Genomic DNA, 17437 nt, shown 5'->3' on the forward strand with positions numbered 1-17437 from the left:
CTCAATCACTACCACCACCGTTTATAACTACTGAAGTAATATACAAATACGACAGATATACCAAAAACACAATTGGCTACATTACATTTTATAATCCATACTCAGGATTATCATACACATGTATATTCTAAAATTATTAATTTTTCTCCAACTCCTTTTTCTAGTAATCTCAAATCAAAACATAAACCCTTCCCCTCGTACAGGACCACAAGATTTACTAGTAACACATTACGATTGTGAAGAAAATGAACAAAAAACACTACATAAATATGCAATAAATCAAGTATCACAATGTGAAACAGAACCACAAGCTATAGAAACCACAGATGTAATAGCAACACTCTATTCAAAAGCCCGAGCGACAACAGTTACAGGTTATAAATTCACAGCAACATTTTCCGAAAAGAAAGTACATTGTTCACAAGTCTCGAATGGAAACAAAAACCGACTTGACCATGAATCATTCTATCAAAGTAATATAGAACGCCTTTTACATCTCAATCCCGACGATTGTAAAAATGAATTACTAAGACTAAACATCACACAAAATAAAAACTCCCAAAGAAAATTAGTTAATTTTCAAGTTTTTTCAGACTCTGTACATCAATCACAACTTGAAAGACACCAAGGACATATAAAACTAGACGAAAAATACCCGTATAACGGCGCACACGGACGATTAACCTATGACCTACACGATAAACATTGGATACCACACATTGGTATAAATGACCCATCAAACTGCAAAGCAGACACAAAAAATAAAGGATACCAAGAAATAATGTTTTTCGATTGGAAGATACAACTCGAAAAAATACAACTAACACGAGATTTATCAGATAATACAATGATCTATCAAGGAATCCGATTACCTTGTAAAAATGATCAAGGTTATTGCGACCCTACAACGAGAACACAAGCAACCATTGTTTGGTTCCCCGAAGATACATGTACAACATTTCAAGTAGCAAAAATACACGCTCGTATGATAAAATTTCACGAAAAATATTTTATACAATCAATTCCATATGAACAAGTCCATCCATCACGAAAACTAAGTTCTAATTTTAGAAACATAGACAATATAGAAAACAAGTTGACACGTTTTCAAATATATCAAGAAACAGAACTTGCATGTAAATACAGGAATCCACTTCACAGAACACAATACTCTGAAATATTAGTTGAATACGAAAAAGGATTCGACATGACCACTGGAAAAATAAAAATTGACCCATATGCCACAGGTCATCCTTTAAACGAAGGAACATCCTATATACCAGTAAATTTTGAAAAAAGCAACGGACAACCTGGTGGACATCTAAAACCTCAGGACACCAGAAGCACACGCTTACAAGAATTATCACTAATGAACACTACATATTTCGGTAATATCCACTATGATATTCATTTAGATATGAAACTAGATTATACAATTAGCCGAATTTTTCAAGAAATGTCACTCTCCGAATTAGAAACACTACACCAATTATGCGAATTAGAACGAACACAAATATTACAATCACTTGCACTAGCAGTATTAAAAATACCCTATGCAGGATACTTATTATCTGGAAATAGATCAAATTTTTTAGACTATGAAGGAAACATCTTATGGTTTTATACTTGTACTAAAAAAGTATCACCACTATACGTTTTTGAAGATAAACGATGTTATAAAAGAATCCCTATCTTTTATAAGAATAAAGTACATTTCGTGGATACACTTTCACGAAGAACCTATTTCTGGGATACCGCAGTCCCATGTGGATCAGAAAACAGCCACAATGTAGTACAACTAAACCCTGATGAAAATAAATATTATCTTCTCACACCATATCCCACACTAATGCAATCACTCAAAAAATTTTCACCAGAAAGCATTCGCGCTATTGCTCGAAACCCAAACATAGACTTACAATCAATAGGAATCTATTCAAAATCAGATATTCAACATCACATTAGAACACAACAATTCCAAGAATTATTAACACAAATGGACACTATACAAAGACAATCAATAGACCAAAATTTACGCAAACTTGCAGAAACCGCAGGATTTGCCGATATCTACACGCAAGACTATAGCGGATATTTTAAGGACATTAAAGATTACATATATCTAAACGGTGAAAAATACCGTCCCCAAGATATATCACCAATTAACATTTTTAGCTTTGTTACACTCAAAAATGAGATCCTCGATTTTCTAGGATGGCCCTACTACATCTTAGAAAAATTGACTATTTTATACGCAATGTTTAACTTTATTGGATTTCTTTTCTCACTTTTAAAAGGAATCTACAACACATGTGCTATACACACACAAGTAAACAGACAAGCAAGTGTAGCACGCATACTATTTGCAGGATTTTTTGGAATCTTTTCTACATCTATAAACAAAATTCTTTTAGACGCACAAATAAAAGAATATAACACAAAAATAACAACACGACAAAATACATACGACGAAGAACATAACAATGTAGACATAACGCCAACGGCACCACAATTACCACCCCTACCAAATAACCATCCACTATCCCTAGTCCCACGAAATTTTCGAAATTTAGCCATCACACATAATCCAAATTTTCGACTCACCACATCACAAAGTCCCATTCAACATATAATGACACACCAGTCACAAGATGATAATACTTATGAACAAATTATTGAACAACCCCATACCACCGCTTTTCAGTCTCAAAATAATCATTTTTTTAGCCCACGATGAGCCGCCAACTTGGATCACTACACCGATCAAATTCCCACCCAACCAATCTTACCTCTCCAGTCCCAATAATACCACTTTTTGCTTTTCCGCCACCCGATTTTCCATCTAGTAATGTAACATCAGGCATGAATTCCGACACTAATTCACACATCTCAGTTTTATACTCCATCTCACAGCTAAATAACCCGAATATTGAAACCCCCGATGAATTCGCCGACTCAGAACCATCTCCATCCAATAATTTTCATAACTCTTCTAATTTTTCTCAACCCCCTTTTCAACCCATATTATCCAATAACCCTGACCCAATTACTCCCACACCCTCTTATGCTTCCCAAGTTACCCCAACCTATTCCTCATACCATTCTGACCAATCATCTCATTCTCCAGACACCCCCCGAATCTCCCCAGAGCTAGATAATTTTATTACCCTTCAACAACCCTACCACCTTAATACCCCAACCATAAACCAAATCTCCTCCACAATAAATTCATCCAACCCCCCTACCCCTACACCCTCTTCAACTTATACTGAATCATTAGCACCATCATCCACATCAACTGAATCTTCACTCAACACTAATAGAGCTTACCGCACTTTTAAAAGAAAGTTCCCCAACCATCCTTTCCCAGCAAAACCAGGAACAGCCCGTGAATACATCAACCACCCCAAGCATACTAACACAAAAGAATTTTTAGCCATCACCTTACCCTCATTCCCACAATACACCTTAAACACCCCCCACGACACTAACGAAACACGCAACTTCGTAGATGAATACGTTTTAATGCCTACTCTCTCTTGGACCTCATATTATCATTTCACTAACCCTCTTTGCTTACCTTTATCTAACACTCACATCGATATAGAGCGAAATACGGACATGCTATATCGACTCACTACACCACTAACACCTAGACAATTTACTTACGTTGGATATAAAAAATCACTAAAAACACACACTGCACCTAGAGCTAACGAATATACACTCGAATACTATGATCACAACATCATCAGAGCTAACCAAGATCAATTCTTAGACGACGATCGCTTCGCTAATCCACAAATTACCGAGAAATTTTTCATCAAGACACCATATACATTCACACTAAACATCTTCGACCGAAAGTTTGATCACATTATTTCAGAAGCACTAACAGACACACAAGCATACGAAATTTTTGAAGAACGCTTCCAAATATTTTCACTAACCTTTCATTTCCTTGCCCCACACGAAAGAGATTTACACTGCTCACACGATATTATGTTGCGCACTAAACAAACCCACACATATAGTTATTATCGTTTCATCCAAAATCACTTTGACCTACACACACCCTCTAGACAACCACACCATCGTTTTCAATTCATTAATTCCAAATACACTTCACCATTTTTCCTAAATTTCACATATTGTATTAAAGACACTAACCTCCATGGTATTCTTCGTAATTATGACCCCATAACCCAAATGTACATCTTCTGTCCCATTACCAAGACCTTCAATGCCGAAGAATCCCGACCCTTCCTTATCCCGCACGAGTTTGTACAACCCATAGAAATCCCAATTTTAGAATTCATCCACAACACTAAATTCAATCACAAATTATATAATCTAATCCAAAACACACCTTATGAGTTTGCAGTTGGCACTGAAGAACTAACCACTATCAAGGCACTTCAATTGCTTTGGCCACTGCTTCAGACTAAAAATATCATCCGCATCTTAGCTAAACTACTAACAACTTCAGAACTAATTCACGACATCTTCCCCCACGGTTTTTTCCCCGACGACTAACAGGTAAGTATGAATTAAGTGAATATTACTAACTAATTAAAATATTAAAAAACTCACCATACTTTATTCATGTTTTCTTTAGATTTTTAGCCTTCATCCGACGATCACCTACAAAAACCACAAAAGACAAATAAAAATCGCAAATTTCATCAAACAGATTTCAAAAATTCTATTAATCTCTTACACTTATAAATTTATAAATTTAATACCAATGCAGTAAATTCATTTCTAAAATTTTCCCCCACAAGCAGTAAATCTAATTATGATGAAAATTTGTATCTTAATATTCCCCCATGACTAGCAGTAAATTTCTAAATTCTATGTAGTAAATTAAATAAATGCAAATGCAGTACTAACCTTTTGATATTTTCATTCATTCGCACAGAAATTCTATCCACACTCGCACAGCTCGCCCACGAAGAATTGTTTAAAATAATGAATTTCAGTTTCAAGTTTTCACACTCAACAACTCTAACATATAATAACATGTTTCAAACTTTCCTTTAACCCGGTTGGAAAGGAATCATATACTAAACAAAAATAACCAATGCAGCTTACTAAATACCACAAATCATAGAATAACAGCATGACTTAGAAAAGAAAACCAACGGTACCCAAACCGGATTAACCCAGTTTAAAACTGGATAATTTATTCTTTTGAAGACTATTATAAAGTCTAAGAAAGAAATAATAAAACACAAAAAAGTCGAAAGACAAACCCATACCACAAACAATTTGATTTTTGAAAAAAGGACACAACCAACAAAACATAAGTAAGACCACAACAAACCCAACATAAAACGTTGTCACATAACAGGACCCCTCACAAAAACCGCACGAAATCATACTCCCACTCCTGGCCTAACCCACCAGGAAGGACGTCCTGAGCATGCTCTATAGCCGGCCTAACCCACCGCGCTACATCCACGCTTTGTGACCACACCTTTATTTTTAATAAGAGCTACTCAAGTGTGAGTAACTCTTCAAAATAACCGAACTAAAACAAAAAGCTTTTGTGAAAACAACTAACTAAAATCATTATTAAAAAATATTAAACTAATAAAAGTTTTATAAAATGTAAAATCACATGATGCAATATATAGATCAGAATACAACACCAAGGACGAACATCAAAAGACAAGACGACCCCACTACACTCGAGAGAGAATGACCAACTACAATCGATATGCCGCTCACAATCACAACTCAAAGGATTTAGAGTACGACTTGACCTCGCAGAAAAGGACTTCATTGAACTAGACCAATGACCACCTCGATGTTCAAGTATACGTACAGATCCGAGTAACCAGGCATCCCCTCCACGCACAATCTCCACGCCATTCCCAAACTAGATCATACACAAAAGAAGTTCTCCACGCAGAACAGAAAAACCTGACATAGCAAACCATTCTGAAATCAGATTTGAGTTTGTTGCAAAGACGTAGTCGTTGTCACTAGAAGACACAACGTCTTATGTCTCTAACTCCAGCTTCCTGGAACTTCCCTAACAAAAGAGGAAACGGAAGAAAATTATGATGTTCGCCAAAAACAAACGTCCATCATCCATCCTTCGAATTGCAGAAGAACTATTCTAAAAAACTCTGTAAAACCCGGATGGGTGGAACCTGATCTAAACTACATTTTATGATTGGATAAATTAAATGTTTTACCAATGTAAAGTATTTAATATTAACCAATCATGATCCATCTAACTAACAACCCACTTATTTGTAAGTGCTGAAGTTACTTGTAATTTCAGCACCAGAGAGATTTAAATTTAACTTAGAAATTAGTTGGACTCTCCCGAGCACTTCAGCAGCCGCAATAAACCAGTATACCCTAGATCTATTGAGCCTAGCAGAGACTAGTTAAACAACCTGAGACTAGATAGTATAAGAGTAAGATTAGGATCGGTATTAGACTAAGAAGTTGCACGAATCTATCCGGCCGAAAATAAGATAGCGTGACGAGCAGACGGTGTACCCTATCCGAAATTACTCTATGAGTTACACTTCGGTCCTAACTCAATAAAATTGATTTGTTGATCAAATGACTGCTGTTTGGTTTCAGTGAAATACGACGCAATCCGCTTCCTGGTAGTGGCGTACAAAACTGGCATCATCGTGCTCGCATGGGCTCCCAAACCCTGCCACAAGTTCATGGCCGTCACGGTTGGTCATACATGTTAACATAAATTCTAGTTATCAGACAAAAAACTGACTATTTTCAACTGTAAAACCAATCAAAAAGTTGTTTACCAATGGAAAAGAGCTTGTCGAGCCGTATCAAAACTTATGATAGATCTATCCGAGTTTTGAAAAACTTATCAATCGCGTTATTTTGAGGTTTAGCCGTCTCGATTTAAAGATATTTTAATGAACGTAGCTCAGAATTTTATTGGAATTTTTAATTTAATTTATTTTAATTAATTTCTTATAAAGGTCGTGATGATTTTGTAGGGAAAGTGAAAAGGCCACAAAAAATCTAGCTTCGAAAATGGAATTTAATTATCAAATTTCCCAGCGAATTAAAAATTTTGCCTATTGATCCAGTTTTTTTTTAAATTGGTTGAGTTTTATCAAAAAAAAATTCAATCATAAATTATTCTTTAAAGCCATCTGTTTTTTTTCTGGGAAATTCGAAAACAGAGTTTTTCAAAAAACAAGTCAGTATTTTTCTGTTTTCTTGCGTTTATTGACTCTTTCCAACTTTCTGTTGGCTATGTTTTTAAGTTATAGCCTCGAAAGTTTGAGTCGTTTTGAATGAAAACCGTGATTGTTTCAGGAGTACAAAGAACTTAAAGGGGAGCCTCTGTTTGTGAATGTGGCCATCCGAGAGGCAGAGTCGGGTGGCAAGTTTGTCCTCAAAGTAGTGTACGCTACAAGTCTCGGGTTCCACGTGGTCGACGACTCAGGATCCCAGGATATCTTTATACCGACTGCCTATGGAAGTGATAGCATCAGACCCCATTGCATCATGACTTTCCCCAAGTCCGATGAACCGGCATTCCTCCTCTGCTACAACAGTGAGGGTGCTTACGTCACAGATGAAGGGAAGTTCTTCCGCGATGCTTTCCTGCAGTGGGGAGAGGCGCCTATCACAAGTGTCGGTAAGTGGCATAGCTATTTACACAAGCCAGTAAGCGAGTATACTCATTTTTTCCAACCCAACTCGCAAATAAAAGTACTCATTGGTGACACTTTCGCTGACATAGCATTGGAAATTGAATAGCATCTGTTGTAATTGTTATATAGGTGGCTAGTGTTTGACGCAGATCAGGCGAATTCATACTCTTATTCTCCAGGTCGGGGGCTCGACTCCAGTACAGCTCAAAAGTTTTTCTACTTTGTAATTTCATTTTTGAACCTGTCTAGAGCTAGTTTTCGCCGTTTTATCGCTTTTTTGGAGTTACATAGTTAAAGTAGAAAAAGTGACTTTCGCAAAGCATGTGAATGTTTTTTTTGTTTAGCTGCTGTCGGCTCTTCGCACATTATGGGCTGGGCCCCAAGTGCGATAGAGTTCCGCTCCTTAACCACAGGACAATTGGACGGCGTGTTTATGCAGCGAAACACGTTCAAGATGCGGTTCCTCTGTGAGTGCAACGACAAAGTGTTCTTCTCCTCCCACTCCAAGAGCGGAGTCAGTCAGATATATCTGCTAACGTTGAATCACCAGTCAATGATAGGGTCTAAGTGAAGTCAAGGATTAGATATTGAGTTGTGAAAATAAACAAATGATATTTCTAACGTCATACAGGACACTTGAAAATGAAGAAAACAAAATTGCAGAAAAGAACGTAAGAAAAAATAACGAACATCCAGAAGTCAATCTTGGCATCAACCCCGAATTACTAGATGTCTTCAAGAGGCGTTTTCGATACCAATCATACCTTCTATCGCCGTCCTTCGGAAACGTTGTTTCGATAAGCACTAGTTTATCTCAAAACTTTTCTACCAATTGAAGTGAAATGCAACAAAAAAACTGTGGGAATCTGAAACTGCCTGAATTTGATTTCTGTACATTGATATGCAGCGTCATTTTGATTAGATTTTAGTTTGAGCTTTTCTATCTGTAGTTTCCACAAATTTTTCTTTCTTTGAGAGCAAAATATTTACCGTAATGTACATTCAATGTCTGGCGAAAGAGGGCTCATTTCATTTCACCTTATAAAGTCATGTTTTTATCAGTTGCATTCAATTCAAAATTATCTAACTTAAAAAAACTAATATCAATATTTCACAGGACATAGTAGGTAGCATGCAGTTTTATCGCTTTTTCATGCTGTTAACAGATAATGATACCGAATCAGTCGCTAGCTATTAATAACTAATTAATTACATAATTAACCCCTAATTTGAAGAGTGTAATTATTACAATTTGAAAGTTTTAGAACACAATACCTTCGCTTCTATCGGAATTTGACTTACTTTTATCAGTTGTGCTACTGGCCAGTACATAGTTTTATTGTCCTCTGGTGCTATTTGTCTCTTTTTTTTTCTGCCCCCCCTTCCACAATTTTTGTGTCTCCTCGCGCAAGATAAAAGTGTCCCAGATTTTTTTTTCACAAATTCCATCGTTGCAAGTAGATCGCCAAAGTTTAAGTGATAATTTCCAACAAAGTTCAAATCGATCAATTCAAACTCACATAACACCTGTAAAATATTTCGATGTTTTTGCATGTTTTATTCGCCAATGTTCTAATTCCGCATTGTTACAGAAAGTAGTCTGATCATGTTTTTGATGTTATTGAATGTTTCCGTCCCTGTTGCAAGAATTTGTTGCGTACTATCTCTGTACAGTGTGCTTTCCGTGCGATAGTGCTAATTTTTCCTCATGTGCGAAGCGTGCGAAATGCGACTATGAATCGCCTACAAATCCAGTGCCTGCAATGTGCTTGCTCAATTATAAACCCTCTAGCGTTTTTCAAGACAAAATTTGATTCGTAATAGATAAAATACCACCGACAGGCTAGTTCAAATTTATATTTTCCCTGTGACCGGAATTCAGTATTCAGTTCTCTTGTTCATCTGACTTATAAGTTTTACCCAAATACTGAAAATATATTTTTTAAATAATTCCAAGCAGTTTTGATAGCTTTCTGCATTCAAAATTTTTCTTCCGATTTTAGGAAAGCAACTAAAAGATCGTTTTTTTTCTGGCAAAATTAGACTAGACTTGATGTCAGTGATTGAACAGATTCTGAATAATGCTTGTAGAATGAGAATGCGACATAGTAATTTGGCGCATAAATTGGCGCCAAGTGGTGATTATTTTGTAGATTATGTTTATTTATGTCTAATCAGTTTCTAATCGATTTGTACTACCGCAATGCAATGTAAAATTTATTCTTTTCATAGCTATCCGATAAGATGATACGACATTTGTTGATAGAATTAAATCTACTTTCTTTATATTTTATGAAGTTCGCAAGTTCGCAACGCACTTAACATACTTTGAGTTACATTTTTTTCCCAATACAAATCGGAAAATATATTAGTTTTGTCGGGGGCGCTCAACAGTGCCGAAGTACAACAGTACCAAAAAGGAGGGAAAATTTCAGAAAAATTTAAATCGGGCTTATCTAGGATTTTCTCGAGGGGGGGGGGGAGCAGATTTTCAAAAACGAAAATTTTGACGACCCTTTTTTTTAGGTCGACCAAATTCATTTTCCGAGCTCTGCCAAAGCAGTAAAAAGACGCTGTTTTGGCCAAATTTTCTACGCCGCCGGCAAATTTTTGAAAAAACATGTCTAAAAAGCCTTTTTTGGGCACTGGAAAATTTTGACAAAAAATCGCGTTTTTTTTGGCGCGCGCTCCCCCTCAAAAAATAGTATTTTAAAATTGAAGACGCCTTTTTAAAATTTTTATGGTCGGTCGGCCAAAAATAGATTTTTTAAAAAGTACCAAAGGAGGGACCCTTGAGTCGGCAGGGGGTCAAATCCCTGAGAGGGTAGGCATCAGCCCTCACCCTTAATCCGCCCCTGATTTAAATGCTTTTTCTAAAGAGCGGGAAATTACTGACGCTAATTAACAGAAAATACAATTTTGGCGCCAAAATTTCAGTAAACTAAAAAATTATTTTGGCATCAAAATGTCTCAATTGCAAATTTTCTCGCTCAAAATTTTAAAGAGGCACTTAAGATTGTAAACGTTCGCCGTTTAGTTTTTGATTGCCGCACTTATTATGTTGAAAATTGTTCAAATTTTTTTTGGCACTGTTAAACAAAATTTTCATTTTCGGCATTGTTGTACTTCGGAACTGTTGTACTGCCCCGTTATCGGACCAGTTTCGTTCCGACCACTGAAAATTTGGTTGAACTTTATCTTCGGGTGTTTTAGTTTTTTTTTCACACAAAATCAGGTACCACAATTCATTAGTAAGAATAATCGAGTGATTCATCTTAGTAAAAGCCTCTTCAGGTTTGGAGCTTCTCAGAAAAATGTTTGAAAATCAAACACAAGTCCAATTTTTAAGCAACATTAAATTTTTTTTGTTTGGTCAATCAATTTTTGAAACAACCGTATTCGATTATGAATAAATTATTTACTAACGTTGTAAGTTTTTGACTGTCTGATATAATGCAAAAATACTGTCGCAAATTTGAATTAAAAAATGTTTTTCAAGCTTTTATGAGTAATTGGAACTTTCTGTGCAAATTGCACAGCAACCGGTTGCTTTTGTTATGTTGGGTTTTAAGGCAAAGTTGGCTTTATCGGCGAACTGTAAGCAATTTTGCTTCATACATTCATTACACCAGCGGATAAGCCTAGAGACGAAACTTAAAAGGACTGGGGATTGGTCGTAGGCGTCCTAGTTTGAATCCAGCTTTGAGTTAATATATTCGCAAAATGAAAATTTTTCGCCGAAAACTTTAATTGCCTGACAATCTTTTATATGCTTATTACCGTTGATTTAGTTGCCTTGCTTAAACTTTTTTTTCGGTTTTACTTTTGTTTCTGAAAATTCATTGGTTGTGCGTATGATAGAGATCCAAAAATTTTGCTCAAATGGTGTTTTTTGTCCATTCATTTTCTTTTGCCCAAGAAAACTATAAAATGTGTTTTTACCCTTGCGATAGGCAAGGTTATTGCAATCGGGTACTATTTTTTTCCGTAAATAATTTTGGTCACAGGATATGCAATTATAGAAGATTTCAGTTTCACCAAAGTTCACTTTTAACAGCGCTAGTTTGTGGTCTATGTTTCTGTTTTTAGACTTACTGAGTTACTATTTTTTAGGCTTAATTGATTTCGTCCCATTTTTTTTATTTACCGGGTGTTTTTTCATTGATATTTTCAAAATTCAATCAATTGATTTAAATCAATTTTGACGACCGCAACTAATTTTGTTTTTTACACGCTTTTGGATTGAAAGCAATTATTTGAAGTGATTCTTTGCTTGACTTTTTCTCAAAACTTTTCGTTTTTTGAATGTTTTTTTTTCCATTTTTTTGCTAGTGTGTGCAGTTCGCTTAAAACAACTTAACGTCATTAAGTTTTTTGAAAAAACGTCGACAAAGTATCGTACAGCTTTTTCAACTTGCTTTCTTATTGAATCTTAACATTTCCAAATTTCCTTCGTAAGTAGCCGAGAGGTAGCACCGTCGCCTTTGCAATCTAAGGTCAGGGATTCAAATCCCGGCCGGATTTTTTTTTCATTCAAGACTCTATTAAAAATATTCCGGTAAAAGTTGCTTTGTCGGAATATTTTTCTTGTGCTGTAAGCAAGTATCAAGTTAGTTGCAGGTGTTTTTTGTTATAGTCTCAAGTGGGGACCTAAAATTTCTTTAAAGTTTATTTTATTAGGCTTGCGACAAGCAAACGTTATCAATTTGGAATATAGATTTTTTTTTTCGGGTCAAGAACTTGCTTAACAGAATCACTTGAATCCCTAGAATTCCCTCACGTGCAACTTGAAGTTAAACTAACGGTCTATTGCTACTAATGACAGTTCTTTTAAGAAGAAATGTCTTATATTTTTTAAGACAAAATTTTCCGTTACAAAAAAATTTTCAGGCTATCATTAGTCTGATTATGTTTCGTCGGCTTAGTTTTTGGATCACAAACTTTTCGTTTTTTACAAAATAATTCCAGAAAAACATATAATAATTTGGCATGCATGAAACTCAAACTTTTCTAGCTTTCCAGGCACACATGATTTTCGAGAAAAAAAAACTACGCCTGATATGATAAATGCCGTGTTCGAATCTGCCCTGACATTTTTTTAAAAAAGGGAAATAGTCCGTTCCAAAAAATTGTCGATCTGTTGCATACCTGCTTATGTTTGGTCGGCTAGGCAGTCTAGTTACGGTTTTTTGCTGGGCTGTAAGTAATTTTATTTTAACTGAAAGAGTTAAGATGTGTTACTGTAATTTGTAGACCTACTAAGTTTGTAGTATTTTTTTCGTTGCTTTGCTTGGCTTCGATTGTTTCGGCTGATATTTTATCGAGTTAGTGACCTAGCTAAACATTTTTTAAAAGGAAAAATAGACTTTGACGCTTTTGTGTTTCCGGAGCAGGGGATCGTAAAAATTTAGATTTTCAGAAAATTCAAAATTTCTAATTAATTTTTGGGGGCTTAGTTGCCAATCAATTGTTGTGTCTGAATGCTCATAAACGCCAGTAATTGTGTTCTAGACGTGTTTTTGTCAAATTGATCAAGTTTCTAAAAATTTGTAGTAACGGTTCGAAATAATATATATTTTTTCGACTAAGTAGCCTTTGTTTCATTTTCTGTCTACTAGCTTGCAAGGCTATGCATGTGTGATATCGCAAGGGTGCGAAGCTCCGCTTCGTTTCTGTGTAAAAACCATTTTTTGGCTCAACTGATGTCTGCTCAAAGATAGTCGGTTTTGTTTCATAGGTCCGTAGATTTAGTTCCGCTGCTAGTTTAAAATTCGAACGACTTGCTTGGCAATCTTGCTGCAAGTTCTTGTTTGATAAAAACAGATAGTATGTTAACAAATGATAAAACAGATGAAAACAAAGGTACGGACTTAGTTTTTTTGATACTTTTGGGATTTTTTTTTTTTCATTTTTTGCAAAAGTTTCAGCTTTTCTCAAAAACGTTTCAACCGATTTGCAAAGAAACTGGTTATCAATAGATTGACCGCCTATCTACCTACATACTATTCATTCTCTATTTTTACTCACGAGCACAAAAAAGTTTCTTATGAGTGGGTGTTTTCAAAAGGGACTTTTGAAATTTAATGAAAATAATATTTTGGACTCAATGAATGCCTGCTCAAGTATCATAGTTCTTTTGCAGGAACTTCAAATTTCCTTCGTAATTGGTCTAGCGGTGAAACCGTCGTCCTTGCGATCTAATGTCAAGGCTTCAAATCCCTGCCCTTATTTTGATTTTTTTTTCAAAATAGATGCTATTGAAAAAAATTTCAGAAAAAAATGATTTGTCGGACTTTTGTTTATCTGCTCAAGTTTTGTGTGCTTAGTTGCCACATCACGGATTTTTTTTGTGAACAAGTATCATGGTAGTTGCAAGTGTTGATAGTTGTAGTTTTAAATAACTAAAGTCCCATTTTCTGTTAGTTATTTTGCTATATGCCATGTTTTTGTTGTATCGAGAGTGGTGCGAAGCGCGGCTTCACCCCTTTGTTAAAAACTGTTCAGTTTTAGACCAATTTACTAATTCGAATTTCAGAAAAAAATAAATTTAGATCTGGAGAAAAACTTGGCCTAGTTGAGTTGAGTTCCTTTTATACTAGTGCATTACGCGCTCTACGACTCTTGAAATCCTTTGAAGAAACGTTCGTTTTTTAATTACTCTTTTGAAAAATGGGTAAAAGCTGGTTAATGTGATTCTATAGTTTAGAGCTATTCATTGGTTTCTCCTCTGAGGAGGATGTTTATGTTCCTTTCTTTGTCTTCTCCGAGGATCGTCACTTCCGCTCCAGGAACTGTCAGATTCCTGGTTGTATGGATCCTCCTGTCTGAATGAATCATAGTCCAGCACTTCGTAGTTTTCCCCCGCCGAAGCATCTTTGACGTTAGATCTGGAATCTTGGCTGGATATTGTGGAAACTTTGGATCTGGATTGATCTTGCGACTGGGATTCCAAATCGTATAAATCTCCTCCAACGTAACCTAGTTCTGAAATGTCAACAATAGTAAATTTTGTATAATTTGAGAAAACTGGATCAATAGGTAAATTTTTTATTTCGCTGGGAAACCTGATAACTAAATTCCACTTTCGAAACTAGAAATCGATCACGTTTTTCGTGAATTTTACACTTTTGCTGTTCGATGGTGGATGTCGCCTTCTTTTTAACAAAGGAAAAGAACTGCGAACTTGAAAAGAAATCAAAAGTCGAACCGCGGAAAACTGAATTTGAGGCTGAACAATTTTAAGAATTTTCTTGAGAAAAAATCATCGCGACCTAAATAAGAGTCTGAACTACGTTCATGAATTATGATAATTGATTGGAGTAGATGTGCACAATTTTGCACGTTGCAGTTCAGGACGCGACTTAACTAACCTGATGATTCGGTTGTTCCGACGAAGTCCACGGGTGCGCCATAGAAGTCGTTATAAATGTAGGAGGCCTCTGTCCCGGTCTTGCTCGATGCAGTGCGATGCGTCTCTTTATCTCCGCCTGCTGTGCCCGCCCCTCCACTTTTCCTCTGCTCCTGTTCCGTCTTGAGTTTGAGGGAGTGACTGGCGTCGTAGTCTGGTGGTGTGACGTCATCTAGCACTTCTTGCATGTGGGACTCCATGTGGTTCGGCATTTGACTGTAGTCGTCACTGTACAGAGTCAAACTGCGGAAGTCACTGAAAAAGAACAGCCGATATTGTTCTTGAAGTGGTAAGAAAGCTCCAGAATGTTCTAGAATATTTTTTTAATACGGAAACTTCGAGAAAATTATTGAAAGTTTTTTGAATTTTTATAAATTTTTTGAGCGATTTTTTTTGTTCGTTTTTCAAAGTTCTTTTCCTATTTTACTTTGAATGTCGAATATGCCTTTTTTTTTGTTCAGATTTTATCACACCACGCAGAAAAAACGACACTCATTTGAAAAAACTTTTTGGTTTTCTTTCTAAGACTATGGTCGGAACATTCTATGCTTCTTGCACAGTAACCGGTTTTCCTTGTTCTTTTTTAACATCAGTTTATATCACATAAAATTGCAAAAAAATTTGATCTCTTTTTAAATTCGTTGATTTTCTCTTACTTTGATGCTCGTTTGAAAGCCCTCTTTTTCCTCTGCGCCTCTATGGGTTGTCTTCCCAGAACATTAGAGGGCAAGAGACCGTCATAGGTGCCCTCAAGGATCTTCTTCTCGTACTTGGTGGGGGCCCAGCCGTAGCCCGATATAAACTCCTTCTGAAGATTGTTGGACTGCACGAATTGGCTGCAGCCTAAAAAAACAAAAAAAAAATCGATTGCATCCAGTTCTTAAGTAGGGCCTCAACATCGTCTATGTACGCTTTCCGGTTCGCCGTGATGGGCTGTACAGGTAGTATGTTGGTCCTTTCCCTCGTGGGTAAATTCTTATAGACCTAGAGATTGTGGATTGCTTAGTTGTTGCGGCTTCAGTTTAATCAGATCAAATATCTACCAGGTTGCTGCTGGTCCATGACTACGAAAAATGTCGTTGTACGCTTTCCAATTATCCTGAAAATTGACATAAGTGTTGATTGCGCAGTTCCAAACATACTTGGAAGCATTAAGCATCGTTGTAAGGTGTTCACTTTAAAAACGTCACACCGATGGTTTGATTCATCTATTCACTGCCACGGCAATGATAGAGTGTGAGGCCGCGCTCTCTCTTTTGATCTCTAGCTTCAAGTCTATCACAGCCTGACCAATTTTAGCTGCAATAGTGTACCACGTGAAAAAAATCTAGACACAAAAAAACGGCCTTGTGTCGCAAAAAAGAGCCTAGCGCAGCAAAATAAAGTAGTATGGAATGTGGGAAAAAATGAAATAAATGAACTATCCTTATACAGTGGTTGACAAGTCTTCAAACCCAGCGCTGTGAAACCACCGTTTACAGTATAAAATTGGTTACAGTATAAAATTGGGACTTATTTGAGGAGGGTGAGGGGGGGGGGGGGGGGGGTGGAATTCAAATATTTTTCAAGTTTCTTCTGGAACCTTTTTCCATGTAACACTAACCCTCTTCTAGATCCCTCTCGCCCTGTACCATTATCAGTCTGTTCTGTCTCGTTCTCGCCTCGAAACTCTTCTTGGCCCGCGACATCTCCGCATGGGACACGGACTTCTTCACACCCCCTCCCCCTCCACCTCCGCCACCTCTGTTGGCCGCCACCCACGAGTGGTAGTCGTCTCGCATACTCTTCATAGTCGGAACCATCGCTTCCTATTAAAACAGGCCTCGGAAGAGATCAGAAAATTGTTTGCAGACTACAGATGAAGAGGTTGTCAACTTTTTTATTGCATTTTTTTTAAGCTTATCAGAACAAATCAGATCAGATAAAAACTGACTAACTTTTGAAAACTATTTTAAGACTCCTAAAATATTTTAAAATCGTTTTAAAAACTCTAATAAATAACCCACCCTCCTGTGTTGTACGATCCAGTCATGTTCCACAGCATCTACATAGTCACGTGGTCTGTACTCTGGTTCCCACTCCAGAACGTCCCTGAGGAATCGCTTCATCTCGTGTGAGAACGGGGCACACATGCTGTCCGGGATGACCAGGCGGTGTCTGCCGTCCTCCATGGCCTCGTAGGAGGGGTACTTGCTGCCTCTACTCAGCAGGTGGTAGATTATGGCCCCAGCTATCCAAATCTCACCTTCAAGTAACCAAAGCAAATTTTCAGATTAAAAAATTTAGTTGAGTTACGAAATAGCAAATAACGAAATTTGGCCGCAGGTGATTATTCACCTCGGCTAAAAAGGTTAGTATAAGACTTTTA

At 36.6% G+C, this 17437-nt stretch overlaps 2 protein-coding genes across 3 annotated transcripts in view; one reads left to right on the forward strand and one right to left on the reverse strand.

Annotated features, from left to right (window-relative positions):
• Window positions 1–9148, forward strand: part of LOC134840575 (misshapen-like kinase 1) — a 50876-nt gene extending 41728 nt beyond the window's left edge. For both annotated transcript variants that reach the window (XM_063856485.1, XM_063856486.1), the window contains exons 16-18: window positions 6607–6707; window positions 7321–7645; window positions 8006–9148. In XM_063856485.1, the coding sequence (XP_063712555.1) occupies window positions 6607–6707; window positions 7321–7645; window positions 8006–8232 (653 nt within the window). In that variant the 3' untranslated portion in view covers window positions 8233–9148. The remainder of the gene's footprint in view (window positions 1–6606; window positions 6708–7320; window positions 7646–8005) is intronic.
• A 5192-nt stretch (window positions 9149–14340) lies between these two features.
• Window positions 14341–16770, reverse strand: LOC134840561 (uncharacterized). The gene is made up of 4 exons (XM_063856466.1): window positions 16673–16770; window positions 15726–15912; window positions 15032–15324; window positions 14341–14645 (listed from the first exon to the last, which is right to left on the reverse strand). Exons 1-4 carry the CDS (start codon window positions 16755–16757, stop codon window positions 14374–14376), a joined length of 837 nt encoding a protein of 278 aa, XP_063712536.1. The 5' UTR covers window positions 16758–16770; the 3' UTR covers window positions 14341–14373.
• Between the last annotated feature and the right edge of the window lie 667 nt (window positions 16771–17437).

This window comes from Symsagittifera roscoffensis, chromosome 2, assembly GCF_963678635.1.
Source record: "Symsagittifera roscoffensis chromosome 2, txSymRosc1.1, whole genome shotgun sequence".
Lineage (NCBI taxonomy): Eukaryota > Metazoa > Xenacoelomorpha > Acoela > Convolutidae > Symsagittifera > Symsagittifera roscoffensis.